General features: G+C 40.6%; 1 protein-coding gene across 1 annotated transcript in view; it reads right to left on the bottom strand.

The window, feature by feature from the left end:
* Skap2 (src kinase associated phosphoprotein 2) overlaps positions 1-18736 on the bottom strand; it is a 161268-nt gene that overhangs the window by 20879 nt on the left and 121653 nt on the right. The window contains exon 10 of the mRNA XM_041640740.1: positions 897-974. Within this exon, the coding sequence (XP_041496674.1) occupies positions 897-974 (78 nt within the window). The remainder of the gene's footprint in view (positions 1-896; positions 975-18736) is intronic.

The raw sequence follows: 18736 nt of genomic DNA, 5'->3' as shown, positions 1-18736 counted from the left end.
CTGTAAAATAATTGCTGCTTTATCAAAACCAACCTCATGCTTGCACTACAGATAGAGTATCTTGTGCTCCTTGGAAATAACAACAAGCAAGAAAAGCTGTCCGCATCATGTGACTTTGTACATCATGTACGCAGTTATTTTCCAGTCTGGGTCATAATTAGTACTTGAGGCCATGTGCCAGGTGGAAATGCAGAACATCCATCCCAGTCTTCCAGGCAACCAGTGTCCTTTTCTAATTTTTTAAGCTGCTGTCACTGGACTCTGGCATTTCTTACCCAATTCATTTGCTTTGTGTGTTAATCATATGCAATGAAGATATGCATGGCCAACATTTAAACAGGCTGCAGATCAATTAGCGGTCTTAAGTTTATCTGATTTTTATCAAAGAAGACAGAGCTGTGGGTCGATTGTCAGAGCCTGTGTCAAGTTGACCTTTTCAGAGATGTCTACATTGCCAGTCCCCTGGGCAACTTGTTGTCCCCTGTTAGTCTCTGAATGGCAGAAGTCTGTTCTGCTCAAGCACAAAGTATACACAGATGTCTATATTACATTCTTATAGGTTTGACAGCAACTGCATGTTGTATCTATAAACTGTCCTTTAGCAGTGACACTTCCTCAATGATGATAAGCTAATTTATGCAACTAAATCTCCTTTGTGCAGAAATGAAAGCTAATTGAGTCATTACAAAGTAATTCAGGAAGGAATACCTTGTATAAATTGGCTTACTTTATAAATCCTTCTCAAGTGGTTTTCATGCATCCTAAATGGGACTAAGCAGCTTCTCAGGCAGAAGACATACAGATCAAACAAGTTAACTTCTCCGGGGAACTGTGCAAACATCTTTAGAGTTAGAGAGTGGCCAGAACGAAACAAAAATAAGCCGTGCCAGGCCTACCTGAGGTGTGGGTTACACTGTCCCGACTCCCCTTCCCGTGTTCGTCCATCTTCAGCGAAGCAGTGTCCTCTTCCTCCTCTGCAAATGAACACCATCAGTGCACAGAAACAGACCCGAGTTCCCTTACAGCAGCCACCCCGTCAAAGGCTGGACAAAGTCTACGGCACTGAAACATTACCTTTAAAAGCACAAGACACTCAAGTAAGTCCACATTCCTTTGTTAATAACCAAACAGCAACTCACCAAGACGTAAGCTGACCTGATGCAATGTGAGATATGCACTAAGGTGCTGAATATTTGTCTTAAAAGATTAGAGAAACTTGTCTGGAGCAACTTTAAATCCAGCACGGCCCTTCAATCTAGCAAAGTAACAGCCGGCGTTATACAAATATGCTGTGTTAAACTGAGTAGCAGTAACACTACAATAAAACCACAGTCCCGAAAACATCAAGACAGCAAGGGGAAAATGTGTGATATAAAATACAGATAACCTCAAGTCATCAATTGTCAGACATGTTCACTGGTTTCCTCACTTAATCCTCCCACAAGATGGGTCCTAACACTTCAAGGCAATTCCCCCAAATTAGACTGTGGATCTCCTATGGCCACATACACGGGAGGTAAGGCTTTACAGACAAATGGTTATAAGTCATCATTGTACAGACAAGTACACCGAGATGCAGAAGGCGGCAAACTTGCAAAGCACGCGATTCAAACTTGAATTTGAGTCATCAACCATGTTTTTTATCCTCCCTGTAGTTAGGACTTGGCTCAGATTTTCTCCTCTTATACAGTCCACGCACATTCCCTTCCAGGATATGGAACAAAATAACATAAAGTTAAATAAGACTTTTTAAAAAAAATTTTTAGAACAGAATAAAACTATGTCATTCTTTTCTACTAAAAAAATAGGTACATTACAGCATTACTTTCTCTACTTAAGGACTCATAAAAAAACTGAAAAATATTTAATGTAGACTATACAAATGGCATACCAAAGAAAAACTCAATTAAAAAATATCCTAACTCAAGAATAATCCACAATGTATATGTAATATACATATAAAATCAGTTAACCAGTTAAAATTTTTCATTGAGTGTGTGTGAGAGAACATTAGCCAAGAAGGCAAAGGTAATAAGAGCTGATAGCCTGCTGGGGACAGAGATGAGACCGGAGGAAGAGGAGCTAACAAGGGTCGTCCCTAATGGGTGGGACACCAAGCACTGGAGTGGTGCAGGAAAGAGTCCACTCAACCCAGGAACCCATGCAAGACCCCCGCAGAACACAAAGAATTTTCAGGACAGGTGAGAAGCTCTTTCCAGACCCATAGATAGCCTCACCTTAGAGAGCATGGCACAGTCACATTTACAGGACAAAGAAACACAGTTCTTGGGGAAGAGCAAGATAGGAGAGAATGTGAGAAATGGGGGCCAGCTTAGGGTCCATGAACATCTTGCTAGAGTCTTCTGCTCAGTCTGGTGGGCAGTGAGTACCCTAGGTTTCCAACAAACAGGGCAGGACTGAAATTGCTTTAAAAATGATTATTAGATCCCATTGTCTTAGACAGCCTGGATGGGGGGTGTGGAGAGTCTAGATAAAGAGGAAGGAAGTCCTGAACTGAAGGGGCAGAGGAAACGGGAAGGAGGTGTTGGGAGAGGTGGCGGAACCAGAACCGATAAGCTTTGTGTCTGCCCGCCTAAATATTTTAAGGCTCAGGTTTAGAGACTAGTGGACACATGGACATGCCATCACTAGGCTAGCCCAGATCATATGTGCTGCCGTGGGTAGGGTTAACACCAACAAAAAGGCAACTGTAAAGTACTTGGGAAGTCTCCTGTACATTTTAACTAGTGATTAATCAACACCAGTATTTAAAGCAAGCTGCAGAGTTACTGGGCTTAGAAGTCAAATATAAGTGGTTTGAGTTTATATAATTCAACTCAGACAAAATAATAAAAGCTCCAAAATAAGGAGCAGCTGGAACTGTTTGTCTTCATGCTCACTGTGAGTTAACCTCGGTAATTTAATACGGGACACTTCTGTTAACAACCGTCATCTCACTTTGGCTAAGGCTCAAGGACTACTTATCACAAGCGGGTTGTTTATAGGGTGTTCTCACATAAACTCTAAAGGCAGAAATTCACACTTAATTCCACCTCCTCTTTCCACAGATGGTACATTTATTTTTAAAGGTGAAAGTCGGAGCTTGCCTGGCCTTCCTCTTTCCTTCATATCCATTCTCTCCAGCCTGGTCACAAGAGGTAGATATGGTAAGGGCGCTTGTCCTTAGTTAAACAGAGCCACAGCTAGGTAGGAAGCACTGCTTTTGGCTTTTAAGAAGAAACTGGAATTTAGACTCATCATCCAACGCTAGCATCAACATACCATAAAAATAACTGTAAGAATTAAATGGAAAATGTTTTTGGCAAAGTTAGTAATAAAATTTGAAGAATTTTATTACCACAAATTTATCTTTTGTTTATTAAAATGTGTCCATAGTATATGCTAAGAGTTGTACTGATGTGGGAAAACTTGGCCTCTACACAATGCATTATTAAATCATTAGAATAATGACATTAAAATATTTGAGTGCCAATACTTACAGTAAAGTCTCTGTGGGGTCACCCTTGCAGGCAGTGCTGTGGAGCATGAGGTGCTTCCATGACACTGCCTGCTTGCATTCAAAGTTGTACTGACATTTTAGGTGAAAGCCTTGTGCAAGCCATCCGTCAAGTTTTCTAAATAAGGTTCAACAATTCATTCGTCTTGGCCTAACAATACCAATAGCTTCCACATAAAAGACAAGCTCAAATTTTGAGTGATTTAAATTCTACAGGAGCATATTCACAATGAATATTGACTAGAGCCTGACACAAATAAAGGCGCTGACTAAGTCCTGTGAACAAATGGGTTCAAATCAGGGAAGTTCTAATGTTCATTGTTCATTTATTAACAGAGAAAACCTCCCACACCACTAAAAGCTGCAGAAGAATAACCAAAATTCCAGGCAATAATTACCTTCACTCCATATTAGAAATACACATGTTCACATGTTATTTTACTTAGATTTATTATTAAACATATTTTATTTTCATGCTGAGGCACAATGCCATTATAATACTAATTAATACCTCAAATAGTCAATGTTTGTGGGTTAATATATTCCATTCAACATTTTAATAACAGTAAACAAAAACAGCTCAGCTATGCAGTAAAATCCATCAAACCACACAGATGGTTATAAGGTTTTCATTATGTGGTTTCCATAGCAATCATATTGCAAATCTGGAAGCTTCTTGCAAATAAGCAGCTTGTATTTACATGCCTCTCAGCTGCAGCCCAAAACTCCCCAACACACCAAGTTATTATTCCAATCACACGGTGTTAGAAGAATCATCCGGAGGTTGCTTTCTGATCAGACGAGATGAAAAGAAGCTAAGTGCCAAGGATAATCAAATGCAGTCAGCACCTGCTAATCAGTGCGTTCTAGAAATGTCTGGTAGTCAGAAAAGGTTACTCGGAACCCTGTCAGAAAGAGGAAACTTCCAGAAGCCTTCAGACTCACATAGTTCTGAAGCCTAACTGCAACCACTTCTCTTTCAATGGTTGCTTGACCTCCTTCCTGGGCTAAGGAAGAACAGAGTCAAGTTTTCCCAAATCTCTTTAGGAAAATCCATGTTTAAAAATGCTTCCTGTGGAAAAGTTGGGACTCCCCTCTCCTCTACACTAATCTATTGAATTTGAAAACTGACCCAGTTCTAGCAAATGGATTACTACCCTAAAAAGGACCACAAATCCGTACAGCTATGTGATATTTGTAATACTGCTGCTTCTAGCTTACTAATGTTCCTACTGTTAGGAAAAATAATAATAAAAAAAATGCTTAACACACCACGCTCAAGAAAGGCTACAGACACTTGATTAGCGAGTGTGTTCAGTAGCCAAGCACTGACTTTACTGTGTCTTCCAGGGAAAGGAAGGCGGGCAGCACATGAAACTTATTTGACTCATACAATGGTTAGGTTTCTCATGGACAGTGCTCTTGGTTACTGAATTACAATGTATTGCAAGCTCAATTGGTAGAGTATACAATTCTTACAAAGTATTTTAAAAGAAAAAATTATTCTCTGAAATAGAGTTTCAGTTTAGATCACTACTTGCTCAGGCTTCACTTGATGATGGAATCTTGTGTTTTTCTCAAGAAGAGCTAATATTGATTGCTTAAACAGCCATCCTATCCATGGTTAAATCCATTATGTAACTAAACACTACAATAATTCTATGAGGCAATACTAAGTACTTGTATCCTCATTATTTATGAATGCAAATGATGAGACTTGTGGAGCCTGAATAACCTGCTCAGGTGACATGCAGTTAGGACATACACAAGAGAGAGTTAAAGTTGAGGCACAAGCTAGGAAGCCATAGTGTCTCTTCTTTGATTTTCATTTAAATTTCAACTTGATGAGGTTATTGTTTAGTAATTTCAAGTACAAGACTCTAGATAAACACACACACACACACACATACACACACACACTCACCCTTCACTGTATGGTGAATTATTTTCTTAAGTATCTGCTGTTTATGGACATGGGAAATGTTTTCACACAGGTGGGCAGGCTTGACACCACCACACACTGAATCTGAAACCATCTTTCTTTAGTGTAACTCTGGAAATAAAATAACAATTTATAATGGCAAACTCACACAGTTTTGCTGGTCCTTGTTCCTGTTTTCCTAGTGCTGTCTTCAGCTCAGGCTTTTCACACCCTCAATATCAACACAGGATCCAGAATTTGGTACAGTTTTTAATCCAAGCCATAACCGAAAGCAGGCCTGTTTCCCCGTCAGCAAGCTTCTTTTCTTAACCCTTCCATTAGTAAGGAAACACGCGTACTTGGAAGTGGTCAAGATGACTCAGTCCTTCTATACACAACACCTGAAAGAACTTCACCTCCGCACTGGAGCCATGCGCTCACCTGCACATCTCAGCAAGGGCTCAGGCTCTAGGGCACTGTAAGCAGAGTGTCCGTCCCTGAGTAGACAGAGGTGTAGCATGTGGGGACTGAAAACTCAAAACGATGTAGAAGATGGGAACTCTACTGGGGAGGGGTTATACACTTGACTCCTTACCCTCTATTCTCTCTCCAAGTCTGTGGGAAGCTTTGAGGCTGGAGGAAATGTTGTAAAAGAGAGTCAAAAAGAAACATGCAGCCGAGATAGACAAGTTTAACAGCAAGGGAGAGTGCGGCCAGGAAGGCTTACAAATCCAAAACATTTGGTTACGTATATATGATACTTAAAAAGATGTTTCTATTTAGTGGGCAAACATACACTAAGGCAATAACATTACATGTTATGTTGCTACAATGGATGGGAGAATCTCACAGGGCTCTACTTGAAGATCAAGAGCGCCAGGTCAGCGATGACTGCTAAGAAAGGAGAGCCAGTCTTCTCCAGGGACGAGGCTCCCCATAGGTGACCTAATCTCAAGTGGAGTCAGCCCCAAATGTATACAAATGAGCAACCCTAATGACCTTAGCAGGTTGTATTTATAAATTCGTGTGTGTGTGTGTTTGTGTGTGTGTGTGTGTGTGTTTTAACAGTAATTAAATAAGAGGCTGTGATTTTGAGGAGTAGGGGGCACAGGAGAAGTTGGACAGAGGAGGAAGATGAAATGATATAAACATAGTATGCATATGAAATTCTCAATAAATAAAAAAGTCAAACAAAAACTAATAAAAGAATCAAACTAACAATTTTTATTAAGAGATAAAGCAAAAAATTAAATCAATACGTGTTTTTATAAAGATACAAGTATGTGCCTAGCCTTTAGCCTTAAACTTCAAAATGAGCAGCAGTGGATGATGGCAGAAGTGGCGGGACCACGTGTGCTCTCCAGGAAACTGGGGGGAAAGTGCCCTGTCACTGCACCTCTGCTTACTAATGTGACCAAACATTGCTTCTGGTCAGTTACCCGTGTGCAGTCCTTCACAGCAGGGACAGTGAACCTAGCCTAGAGCACTCTGAGGACTTGGGGAGAACCACGTGATAGCCAGACTTTTCTCAGGGGAAAAAGAAGGGAGACCAAGACCAAGTTCATTACCTTAGCAGTGAGCTATTCTTTCTCAACAATTTCTGAATTTAGCAACTAATAAGGCCAACATGAAATTTAAGGCACAAAACAAGCAATAGTTGCTCAGTTGTACAATCAAATTAGGTTAAAAGCCATTGACTTGGATATTCTAGTCTTAAACGGTTTAAGCTGAAAATGTCAACATTGTACCACAAATGAAAAGGGAAATGCCACTAAAGTATAATAAATTTGTGTTATATTAAAACTAATATTTAAATAAAATTTTGAAAATAATGCTTTTTTAAAAACTCAGACATTGTATATTTTACATTATACTTGGAATGGTGAGGAAAAAACTCAAGCTCGAACAAAGAACTCATCAGATGGAATTGGGAAAAAAAAAACTGAAGAGAAGAAACCCTAGATATTTGTTCAGTTTCCTCACTTCACTAAGGGGGCAGTGGGGATGCTGAATGTCTGGAAGAAGGACACACAGCCTACACCCTCTGCCACCTTTCATGCAAGTGGACCATGGATGTTCTAACTATGGCGTCTCCGGCTACTGAGGTACCTCTCTGCTTCAGAAGCACTGTACAGGCAAATAAGGCAGGTGAGGAAAGAAACAGCTTAAAGATGAAGTTCTGAACCAGGCAAGATGGCTCATGCCTGTAATCAGGAATTAGAAGACCAAAGCAGGAAGATGGTTGAGTCTCCACCCAGCCTGGACTAGAGTGAGCTCTAGGCCAGCCTGAGCTACAGTCTCGAACCAACCAATCAAACAAGTTTTAATAGACCAGATCCTTTCTTCCTACTGGAAACAACTGTGTCGCTGACGCAGCTCCTCAGCATTCTGGGTCTGAGTTTTATGAACATGGATCCTGATGTAAGAGAAGATTCTTTGCTGCCTTATAAATTTGTTAAAAATTCAATGCTAAAAATTTTTTAGCCAAACAAAGTTGAATCAAATGATTTCTGTCATAAAAAGTTCTTTTTGGCTCTGCATTTCTGACATAAAGTTCCTTTTTAATGTAAACATTATCTACACATGGCTAGAAAACAGAAAAATAGCAATAATAGAGGAGAAAAAGTAAATTTTAAAATTATACTGATTTAAATGTAACCATTATTGATATCTTGTAGGCCATGATTATTTAGTAAGATTTCTGCTTTGAAAAAAATCCTTTTATTAAGAATATCTTGGGGCTGGAGAGATGGCTCAGTGGTTAAAAGCACCAATTTCTCTCCTAGACGACCCAGGTTCAATTCCCAGAACCCACATGGGCAGCTCAAAATTCTGTGTAACTCCAGTAATAAGGGATCCAACACTTTCATACAAACATACATCAGGAAAAAAAATACCAATGCACATTAAAAAAGAATATCTCAAATGCATATGTATTTCATTATCTTTATACATTTATTTTCCTAAATGTGTATGTTATTTATAAATTATTTTACATCCCTTTTTAGAAAATAAATTGTCAATATAGGTTTTCAAATTTCATGAAGCAAAAATACTATCTAATCATAATTAAGTTACTAATTAGATTACTTAACTATAATGTGACTATCTCATTTGCTCTTCAAGTGCCTACAGTAATCTCCATTAAAAAGTAGACTTACTAATACAGGGTTCACACCACACAGCTTTGGTTGCTGCTTCTGCGTCATGGGTAACATTCTTACTTGAATGATTGATACTCTACAGTTACCAAAACTTGAGTAGCCACTGTCATAGAAAGAAAGTGAATGTGGTACTTCCAGTGACAGGGTTGAAACTTTCATGCGAACACTACAGTTTTAGAAGCTTGCAGCCAGCACCGTAGCCACTGATAGGCTGTAGCACTGAGAGCCGTCCCTGCTGAAGCAGTAGTAACAAACACATTTGGACCACTGTGTCCATATTTGGATTCTGAACAATGTAGTGAACCAACACTTTCCAAACGACAACTGTCCGCTGACACAGACACAAGGGGAAAATATCTGTTCAAGGGCAAGACAGACTTCGGAGCTGCCATGTGAAAAAGTGTGGAAGATTCCCTGATGTCTTCAGACCCACCCGCACCCATGCTTCCACTGTTGCCTGTGGAGTCTGGGGTCAGTGACAGGAGTATGCAGAATGACCTGCAGAGCCATCCCAGGCCTCCCTTTCCTTCTCTGGGTGACATCACGGCAAACTAAACGTGGAAGCAGAGGTGGGGGTCTAACTGTCTTCCATTAGAGAGACTTTCAGGAGCTGCAGCAAAGGCAGAGCACGCGTTCCTCCTCTCACTGACTGAGAGGGGGAAATCCCAGCGTGTGATAAGTTTATCATTATGATTTTCAAGTTCATTTAAAAATAAACACTCTTAGCTGGGCAGTGGTGGTGCACACCTTTAATTCCAGCACTTGGGAGGCAGAGGCAGGTGGATCACTGTGAATATGAGGCCAGTTTGGACTACTGATCGAGTTTCATGACAGCCAAGGGTGCATAGAGAAACCCTGTCTTGAAAAACAAAAACAGAAGAGAAAAAAAATTAAAAAAGTCTCAGTTTTAGTTCTGATACACCAGACATTGAGCAGCATAGCCTTCCCAAACGAAAGCTCCTAGAAGTCTCAACCATTCTTACACCTCCTGAGGGACCCTTTAACACACTCTTGACTTTTACATTTAAGAATGCTGCCGTGTATTTTCCAGAGTGGGCTTAGTTAAATATCCAAACCATATTCATCCACCATAAGAAAAAAAAATTACCTTGCTAGCCTAGAACACTAACCATTATTTTATGTTTCCCAAGCATGCAATCTCAGGACTGAATTGTATTATACTGTTGACTCATACTGAGCTGGTAAGTAAAATCTCTTTGTGGTTTTTTTTCTTTTCCTACATAGCCAAGTCTTTCCTTTCTTACACTTTTGCAACTAGACTTTGGAGCAAAAGGAATATCCTATAATATTTGCCTGATTAGGTTTGACCCACAGCATCAATCGAGAGCAGACCTGAATCTTTCCCTCCAAGGCAATGACCACAGTGAACGACAAAGTCACAAAATCAATGAATTAATACTAGTGGACACAGTTGTAGACTTGGTTTCCCCATGAGAGTCCTGGTCACCAGCTCTACTAAAGTTCTTCACTGTCTATCATTTCTGTGAATCTTACTAAGCCCAAATAATCAGGGTTTCATCTTCCAGGTGACTCTGGGACACCCATACAGTAGGATCTTCTCCTCTGCCATCTGCTTCCAAGTCTCAGATGACCTAGGATTTACAGAATCCACTGCAGTGGGCACCAGGTGTCCTCTTCAGGATAGCTCTGAGGAGGGAGATGGGCGGTCACAGCAGCGTAGCTCTACCTTCCTCCCAAGCTCACTCCCCAGCAAGCATAGCAACCCTCTTGAAGTCTAGCTCAGTTAACCCACTTTCAGACACTATAAAACTAATTTCTACAAACATTCAAACTTTACTACAAGACTCTGCATACTTCTAGCGCCTCTCTCGTTCTTCAACAGGCAGTTCAGCAGCTTTATTTTCAAGTCCTCTTGTGATGTAGTTTCCCCTGGGCCAGAACCAAATAAAAGTCCTACTGATCTTGAAGACATGGCTCAATCAGTCTCACAACCAGGAAGCTGTCCCCTCAGCCAGCAGGCAACTAGCCGCTGTTTCCTGTGTGCTCCCAGATGCACAGAGATCTACATTAGTGGCCTGCCAGACACAAATGTTTGTTTCCTTCAGGCATGACCTCCCCAAGAGCGTCTTTATAGCACCACAGACCGGCACAGAGGGTGGGGTGAAAAAGAATGCTTGTTGAAACAAAGTTAAATGGATTTGGCTAGCTAGACATTCCTCTTGAGCTTCTGTACTGCTTGCTAATATTAGGAATCAGAAAACATAGTTTTTATTATACTGATCATAATCTGTAAATTTCAGGTATTTTCATAGGTCTCTTCAAAAGCTGCATTCATTAAACACATTCCAGCACAAAGAAACTGATATATTTTCATCCCCTGACCTTTCTCCCTCACTGAGTTTGTTTATAATTAAAATCCAAATGGAAATTTAAAATGCTCGTGGGCTTTATTAGCATTCATTTGTGTCTATTCTTTGTCTGTAGTTTTGGAATATGACATCTAAAGTCCAACAAAGGTACCCAGCTGATGGCTCAGCTTTCCCCACTGGTTACCATAGGTTTACAATGACAACTACATTTGTCTGGTTCTCCTCCTTAACAAGACTGGGTAGAGTTGAGCAGTGTCCCTAGTCCCTATTTATTTCCCAAATCCTTCAGCTCCACTCATCTTCAATGTTACTCTCACCTGTAGCTGCTATCTGAAGAAGGAAGATGTGATAGCATAACTATTTTATTACCTTATTTCTCTTTATGAAGTATTCTCTCTCTTTCTCTCTCTCTCTCTCTCTCTCTCTCTCTCTCTCTCTCTCTCTCTGTGTTGTGTGTGTGTGTGTATGTGTTAGTACATGTAAACAGGTGTTAGTGCACGGAGGTCATGGACAACTTTGTGTCTTGGTCCTCACCTTCCATCTTGTTTGAAATAGAGTATCTTATTGCTTTTCTTTGAACAATGGCAATGGGTTTTTGATCCTACTGCACGTACTGGCTTTGGGGGAGCCTAGGCAGTTTGGATGCTCACCTTACTAGACCTGGATGGAGGTGGGTGGTCCTTGGACTTCCCACAGGTCAGGGAACCCTGATTGCTCTTCGAGATGATGAGGGAGGGGGACTTGATCGGGGGAGGGGGAGGGAAATGGGAGGTGGTGGCGGGGAGGAGGCAGAAATCTTTAATAAATAAATAAATTTAAAAAAAGAAAAAAAAAGAATATCTTATTGCTGCTGTGTAAACCATGCAATCTTCTAGGAATCCTCCTGTCTCCACCTCCTATGCAGAAAGGAGCACATGATACCCCATGTGACTTTATGTGGGTTCTTGGGACCCAAAGTTTGATCCTCAATGTCAAGTGCTTTACCCATTAAATCACTCTTACCCCTACATATATTTTGTATCAGTCCCTCCCGGTTGAAGGCCCCAAGTTTGTGATATCAGAAAAATCAACCATCCTAATTAGAGCCAAAGAGGCACTCTTAGTCCTCAGTTGTTTGGGCTGAGCTGGCTATGTCCAACTATGATAGCTGCCGAAGGCCGCAGTCCTGGGGATAGGAAGGATCAGGCACACAAGAGTGAATATTTAGTATCCGTAAAGCAAATAACATTCTCCTTATACTTTTCCATTGCTGCTGTATGCTTTCACTGCAGTGTATAACTTCTAGTCTGAGGCTTCATGCTTGTTGCCTACATGGGCTTTTCACCCAGGGCGGTGGCTCTAAAGGCTTTAACAGGTATCAGAAAGACCTAGGGGTCTTGTTAAAAATCCAGAGCCTGTGACTCATACATAAAGATTCTGTTTCGTTAGATTTGGGAGAATCTTTGAATGTGCAAGCTGCCATCCATGCTGCTGGCCCAGGGACAACACTGTGCGAGCCTGCTACCTGCAGCCGTATCTCCTTACACATGACTTTACAAAGCTGATTGTTCTGGGGTCAAAACAGTACCTTAGTTGGTAGAAAGCTGGCCTGGCATGCATGAAGCCTTATATTTGAGCCCTAGTACTTCATAAAGCAGACATGGTGGTGCATGCCTCTAGGGTCAGCACTCAGAAGGTGGAGACAGGAGGATTACAAGTTCAAGATCATCCTTGGCTATGACCTTATCTCAAAAAAAAAAAAAAACGTTCAGTGTTTGATTATCATTTGAATGCAAGTTAATCAGAATTTTGTATCTTCAAATATTATTTCCCTTTTAAATTTGAAAACATAACATGCCTCACCAAACAGCAGCAACGTAAAATTAATTATAGTAAAATGACTAAAGCAGGAATTTATCCCACTGACACTCTCAAGAAAGTCAAAGGAAGGACATAAACACAAACGAGGGTTGTGTTCTGCAAGCCAGTGCCCTCTTTCACCAGCTTTATGGGTTCAGCTAAATCGTACTTGCTCAACTTCAGTTTTCTCATCTGGAGAACAAACATTACCAGATGAGGTAAAGTACCCAATGCACTGTATACCGCAGAGCAGATTTACAGCAGTAGTCGCTGAAGAATCATCTCAGGATTTATTTACTATGTGTGAAGACTCCTAGGCACTTTGTATTTTAATATCATTCAATCCTCAAAATCCTTTTGGGAAGATACACTATTATTCCCATTTCCCAGATGAAGAAATGGAGGCACGGAAGCATTCAGTAACTGGGGCAGCAAACACAACTGGCGGGACGTGAACCTGGGCAGTCTGCTTCAAGAGCCCAAGTTCTTCTGTGGGTGTGGACTCTGCATATACCACTTATTCATATACTTGCTAGTGAACCAACCAGCACTTTAACCTTCTGATGTAACATGGAACTTACAAGAAGGATAATCTCATGGTGTCATATTGACATATATTCTTGTTTTTAACACTCTTCGGTGACAAAGTAACATAGCTAACTGACAATTACATATCCACCCTGAAAGTGGTGTCCTGTGCTGAGAAACTGAAGAGTCAATTTTGTAATGGCCACAGAAAATGGAAAGTGTGGCATTTGCCCCTTACATTTTTCTTTCCCTTGGAAAGCAGCTTGCAAATGGAAAAATCGCGCCCATCACCTCCCTCCCAGAGACTGAATATGATGGAAAACAGAGGAAGGCCAAGCCCTGAAGCAGGCAGAGCCGAGAGCAGCTTCCATCCTAGCCAGGAGTCCAGGGAGCCTGATCAATCCTGAAGATGATAGCTATAGCTCTTCACTAGAGTTGACGAGGACAGACATAAAGAAATGCAGCAAATTAAAGCACTTTACAGAACACAAAGAATAGAATTCTCAAAATAAAGATTTACACGGACCTAGGAGGGGCTGTGCACAGATATTCTGAATCACAATTAAGGAGTTTCCAATTCTAAGGTAAAAGGCATTTTCTTGGCATGGAGATAAATTTGTTATGAAGCATTTTATGATGGCCAGGAAAGAGAAGACCACAGTGTTTCTGTAGAATGGGGCTCCCCAAAGAAGCAAGGAAGAACAGGAGGGAGGGGAATTCAGGCACACAGAGCTCATCTGATGGAGGGCTCCTGCAAAACAGTATCTGATATTCTTCCAAGCACATAGAATAAAAGTCCAAACTTAAAAAATAAAACCCGAGTTCAGGTTTTGGCTCCCTAAAGGGACAGGATGAACTCTCATTTGGAAGTTTCTCGTCCTTGGATTCCAGAAATAAAGCCAACATAAACAAAATGTTTTATGTAAAAGAGCCAAGGCATTTTTAATGTACATGACAGGCAAGTGTAGCTGAATTTTTCAAGGTCATGCACAGCATTTCAGAGTAGGAAATTGAAGTAAACGTCAACTTCCCAGCCTGCAAGGACAAATCCCTGCCGCTTTAGGGACCAAGGGCTGAACACTGTCCGGATTGCACAAGCAACCCTTCCCCTGTGCTCCGACATGAGAAAGTGCTCTTGCTTCCCTATCCTCAGACTGTAACTGTTTAGAGACTACTTTTTAATGTAAGTATGACTTTTAACAAACTTATCTTGGCACTTTTGTTTGATAAAATGTTATGCTATAATTATGTACCCTATATTAAAGTATAATTCTGGACTTTATTTCCATCTAATTAAATAATGTAATCAAATATGTAACTTTAATGGCCTGTCCACTATCATCTTTAGAGGACTACTCAAAGTTTATTGTCCTTGCTTAGAGTGAATCATCAAATTAAAGGCAATACATAAAATAACAATATGAACTCTCCTGACCAACTTAGCCCACCTAGAAGACTGATGCTGACTCTCCAAATGCTGTCTAATTATAGGACTTAGTTACTCCCATTCTGCCTGTAGGAGAGCAGTTATCAGCCAGTGGTTACAGAATTCAGGTAGCTTTGTTAAAAATGGTTTTTATCATGTGATCCTTTACTTAGCTCTGGAAAACAATTTCTGAATTAAAAAAAAAAAAGTCAAGAAGAAAAATTATCTCAATATAGTCCGGTGCAGTGAGGAAATACAATATAGGATTTGGCATGTGTCCACAGGAAAAGTCTGGCTTCCAGATGCTTCTTGCCAACCCACAGCGGATTCAGTAATGTTTAAACAACTGACAGTGTACACGCAAAGCACTGATGATATAGGGACCAAACTCTGTGGGAGCCTGTCTCATGAGCATTTCCATAGGCTGCAAAGTAAAATCCAAACCAAAAAAAATCACAGTTCACTGACCAAAAGATCCAACATGCACAGTAGCTTTCTTTATAGCATGCAGATGCCACTAAATTAATTAGGGTCTACATAAGGCATATCACCTCAACAAAACAAAACATCTCAATATTTCTATTGTATTAGTCCTTGAAAATGAGAATGTAACCATGAAATAACTGCAGCAAGCAGACAATTGTCTCCATAGCTCACTCATTAGAATTTTATTATATAATATCCAAACTGAAACAAACTTGTCTTTCTCTACTTGTCCAAAAGGACAGATTGACTTGTGCCGAGTGGTCAGAGGCTGCGGTTTAAATATGGCTTCCTAGAGCCTGGGCCTGTTGCTAACATGTGCTAGTTTGAATAAAATAAAATCGTATTTGGCTATTTTTGACCTCCCCAAATTGTACTTCGTAAGATTTGAGAGTAAAATGAAAATTCTGACAGGGAATTTTGACAGCAAGTGGCAGCTGAACTGTCTTAAACATGAAATGTCAATGTTTCTTTATAAGTGGCCATTAAGTGTATTATGAACTCAATAGTCTTTACAAACAAGAATACGCTGAGTAAAATCTGCATTTACTAAAGTATACATTCAAGCATAAACAAATATTGTTACTTTTTAATATAAAACTGTCACAGATTTAGCCAACAGTGAAGAAGCCACGATATAAATAAAATTAGTTTGTGATTCTTTATCCTATCCCCGGATGACATGTTTCTCTGAGATGATATTCTCTCTCTTGATACCAAACAACTTCTGTCACATAATGTTTATGTCATGTGAGTTTTACAAATGCAGAGTAAAACAAGACAAAATAACAACAACAACAACAAACAGGCTTGATTTTTTGTGAGAAAAAAATTGATCGGCACAAGAAAACAAATAAGTTATTTAAATTAGGACTTCAGTTGATTGCAATACCAACTTCATTTTTATAAAATATTCCAAAATCACCACATTGGTCTGACCTAATCAGATTTCAGTTGCTGGGCGGTGGTGGCGCACGCCTTTAATCCCAGCACTCGGGAGGCAGAGGCAGGAGGATCTCTGTGAGTTCGAGGCCAGCCTGGTCTACAAGAGCTAGTTCTAGAACAGGCTCCAAAGCTACAGAGAAACCCTGTCTCGAAAAACAAAACAAAACAAAGAAAGAAAAAAAGATTTCAGATGCAAACATCTATTACTCTTAAGTGTTTAAAGCTAAAGCCTGCATGTAGATCTGGATGAGTCGCTACTATAGTTTCTTTTTCTCTTTTCCTTTCTTTCTTTCTTTCTTTCTTTCTTTTTTTTTTTTTTTCGACACAGGGTTTCTCTGTAGCTTTGCAGACTGTCCTGGAACTAGCTCTTGTAGGCCTGGTTGGCCTCAAACTCACAGAGCTCTGCCTGCCTCTGCTGGGATTAAAGGTGTGTGCCACTACCACCCCGCTAGTTGTTTTTTTTTTTAAAACAAAAACATCATTTGTGCTCTAAACTGTATCAAGAAGCCACTTTGGTTAACTTACTTCATAAAGCCAACAGACCTATCGAGATCTCTTCTATCACAAATCCAACAAGGATTTCTTTTTGTCAACATAAATTATTAAAAACATAAAGATCATTGGTGCTCAAAAACGATATATCTAGCATGGAGCCTTTCCTATAGTAAGCATGCAAAATTCTGCATACCTAACTTGAATTAAAGTTTATAAATCACATTTATTTATAATAAAAATCTCTACAGCAGGGTCTTATGCAGTAATCAATCAATTACTCATGGTGAAGAATGTAACCTTTAGCGGCAATATGGTCAATGGCCAAACTGAAACAAACCTGTCTTCCTCTGCTTGTCTAAAAGGACAGATTGACTTGTGCTGGGTGGTCAGAGGCTGTGGTTTAAATATCTGAGACAAAACTTAGGGCATGATATGAACAGAGCTTCAAGTGAGACCTGCATCACTCCAAGAAAGCTACCGGGAAGCCTTTTGCCTTCCAGATCTCTGGAAAGTGTTGGGCTTCCTGAGGAGTCAAAACCTCAAGATTGTACAATATATGATCCAAACTTCTACAACCTCAAGTGCAGTGTTCCCAAGCCAAGAAACTTGACACCATTGTGAAACCCTTGAGGCTCTGGCAGTAGCAAAAGCAGAATCGTGGAGGAAAGCCTCCAGAACCAAGGTACACAGACCTCCCAGAGGAGTATAAAAACCTGGCAAGCTACAGTACATGGACGAAGAGGAACAGCCAAGTAAACATGCAATCCCTGTGTGGCCAGCTCTACTAAAAGTTAACCCAGAATGCTTAAACACAGGAATTAGGGAGAAGGCCAGCGAATGTAAATCTTCATGCTCAAGACCTTTGCCAAGCTAGAGATGCAAACCACACAAGATTATTAGCTTGGCCCCTTTGCCTTCCCCTAGGAAGGATGGATCCCAAGCCAATATCTTCTGGGACTTTGGGCCATCTCTTTTTAATGTCTCAAGCAATGGAGTTTCTTTCATCATGTCCTTTGTCCTTTGGAAAGTCTCTTTTTTTCTTTAAGGGAAGCAAAACCAAAAGTAGCTATAAATGTTAAGGCTATTTGATAGTATTTTTCAGATACTCCTATTTATAAACCCTTTCTTGAAAGGTTCCATGAATAGACACCCCACTTTGGTTCTAACAATGAATATGTAATGATCTGGCATCCTCCAGAGACAACACTAGCTGCCTACGTCTCAGTGTGCTTAAGGCATCTTTGTTTTATTAAAGCCCCTGTACCTTTTTTTTTTTTCTTTTCTGGTTTTTGAGACCGGGTTTCTCTGTAGCTTTGGAGCCTGTCCCGGAACTCGCTCTGTGGACGAGGCTGGCCTCCAACTCACAGAGATCCTACTGTCTCTGCCTTTGGAGTGCTGGGATTAAAGGAGTGCACCACCGTCACCTGGTTAAGCCCCTGTACCTTCTCACACTTTCATCTTCATGCTCTAATGGTGGTATTTACAGCCACATGGGCGTTCAGACAGACCCCTTTAGATACCTCATCTGTGACCACAGGCTTGGATTGGAACTTTGCTCCTTATCAGTTTCTCCTTGGTCTTTTGTTACATTCATTCTTGGTTAACACATCTCACTAACACTGTCAATATTATACACTAGCACAGTGCCTGCTTGATGAAAAATTGTCATGAGAAGATGTGTCGAGCACAGGACCTTAACTGAGTTTGAAAGCTACCATCTGGGAATCTGATGCAACCAGCATGCAAATGGCGTTTCCTGTTTACGAGCTGAGATATGAGAGTCACACAGAGGCTTGGGTGCTAGTGAAGGGTGGTTACTAGTGACTGGAGAGATACTTAGGCTGCGCTTCTCCTGGACATTCTTGGAGGACTAAGAGGAGGAAGTCCTGGGAACAGCCATGGCCTGCTTCAGTCCCTTTCCACAGTCTCCACCTCACGCTTCCCTTCCATTAAGCTCACTTCCTTTCACAGCCCACAAATCCCGTGCCGGTTCCCACATTGCCCATTGCATCCTCTCAGCCACCAGATAAGCTGGTGCCTGGCTCCATCATCCTTCTCTCTGAAACT

Source organism: Microtus oregoni, unplaced genomic scaffold, assembly GCF_018167655.1.
Source record: "Microtus oregoni isolate MIOR12 unplaced genomic scaffold, Mior012 000064F_ref0000363, whole genome shotgun sequence".
Lineage (NCBI taxonomy): Eukaryota > Metazoa > Chordata > Mammalia > Rodentia > Cricetidae > Microtus > Microtus oregoni.
Note: the sequence above shows the minus strand (reverse complement) of the source record. Positions and strands in the feature narration are given on the sequence as shown.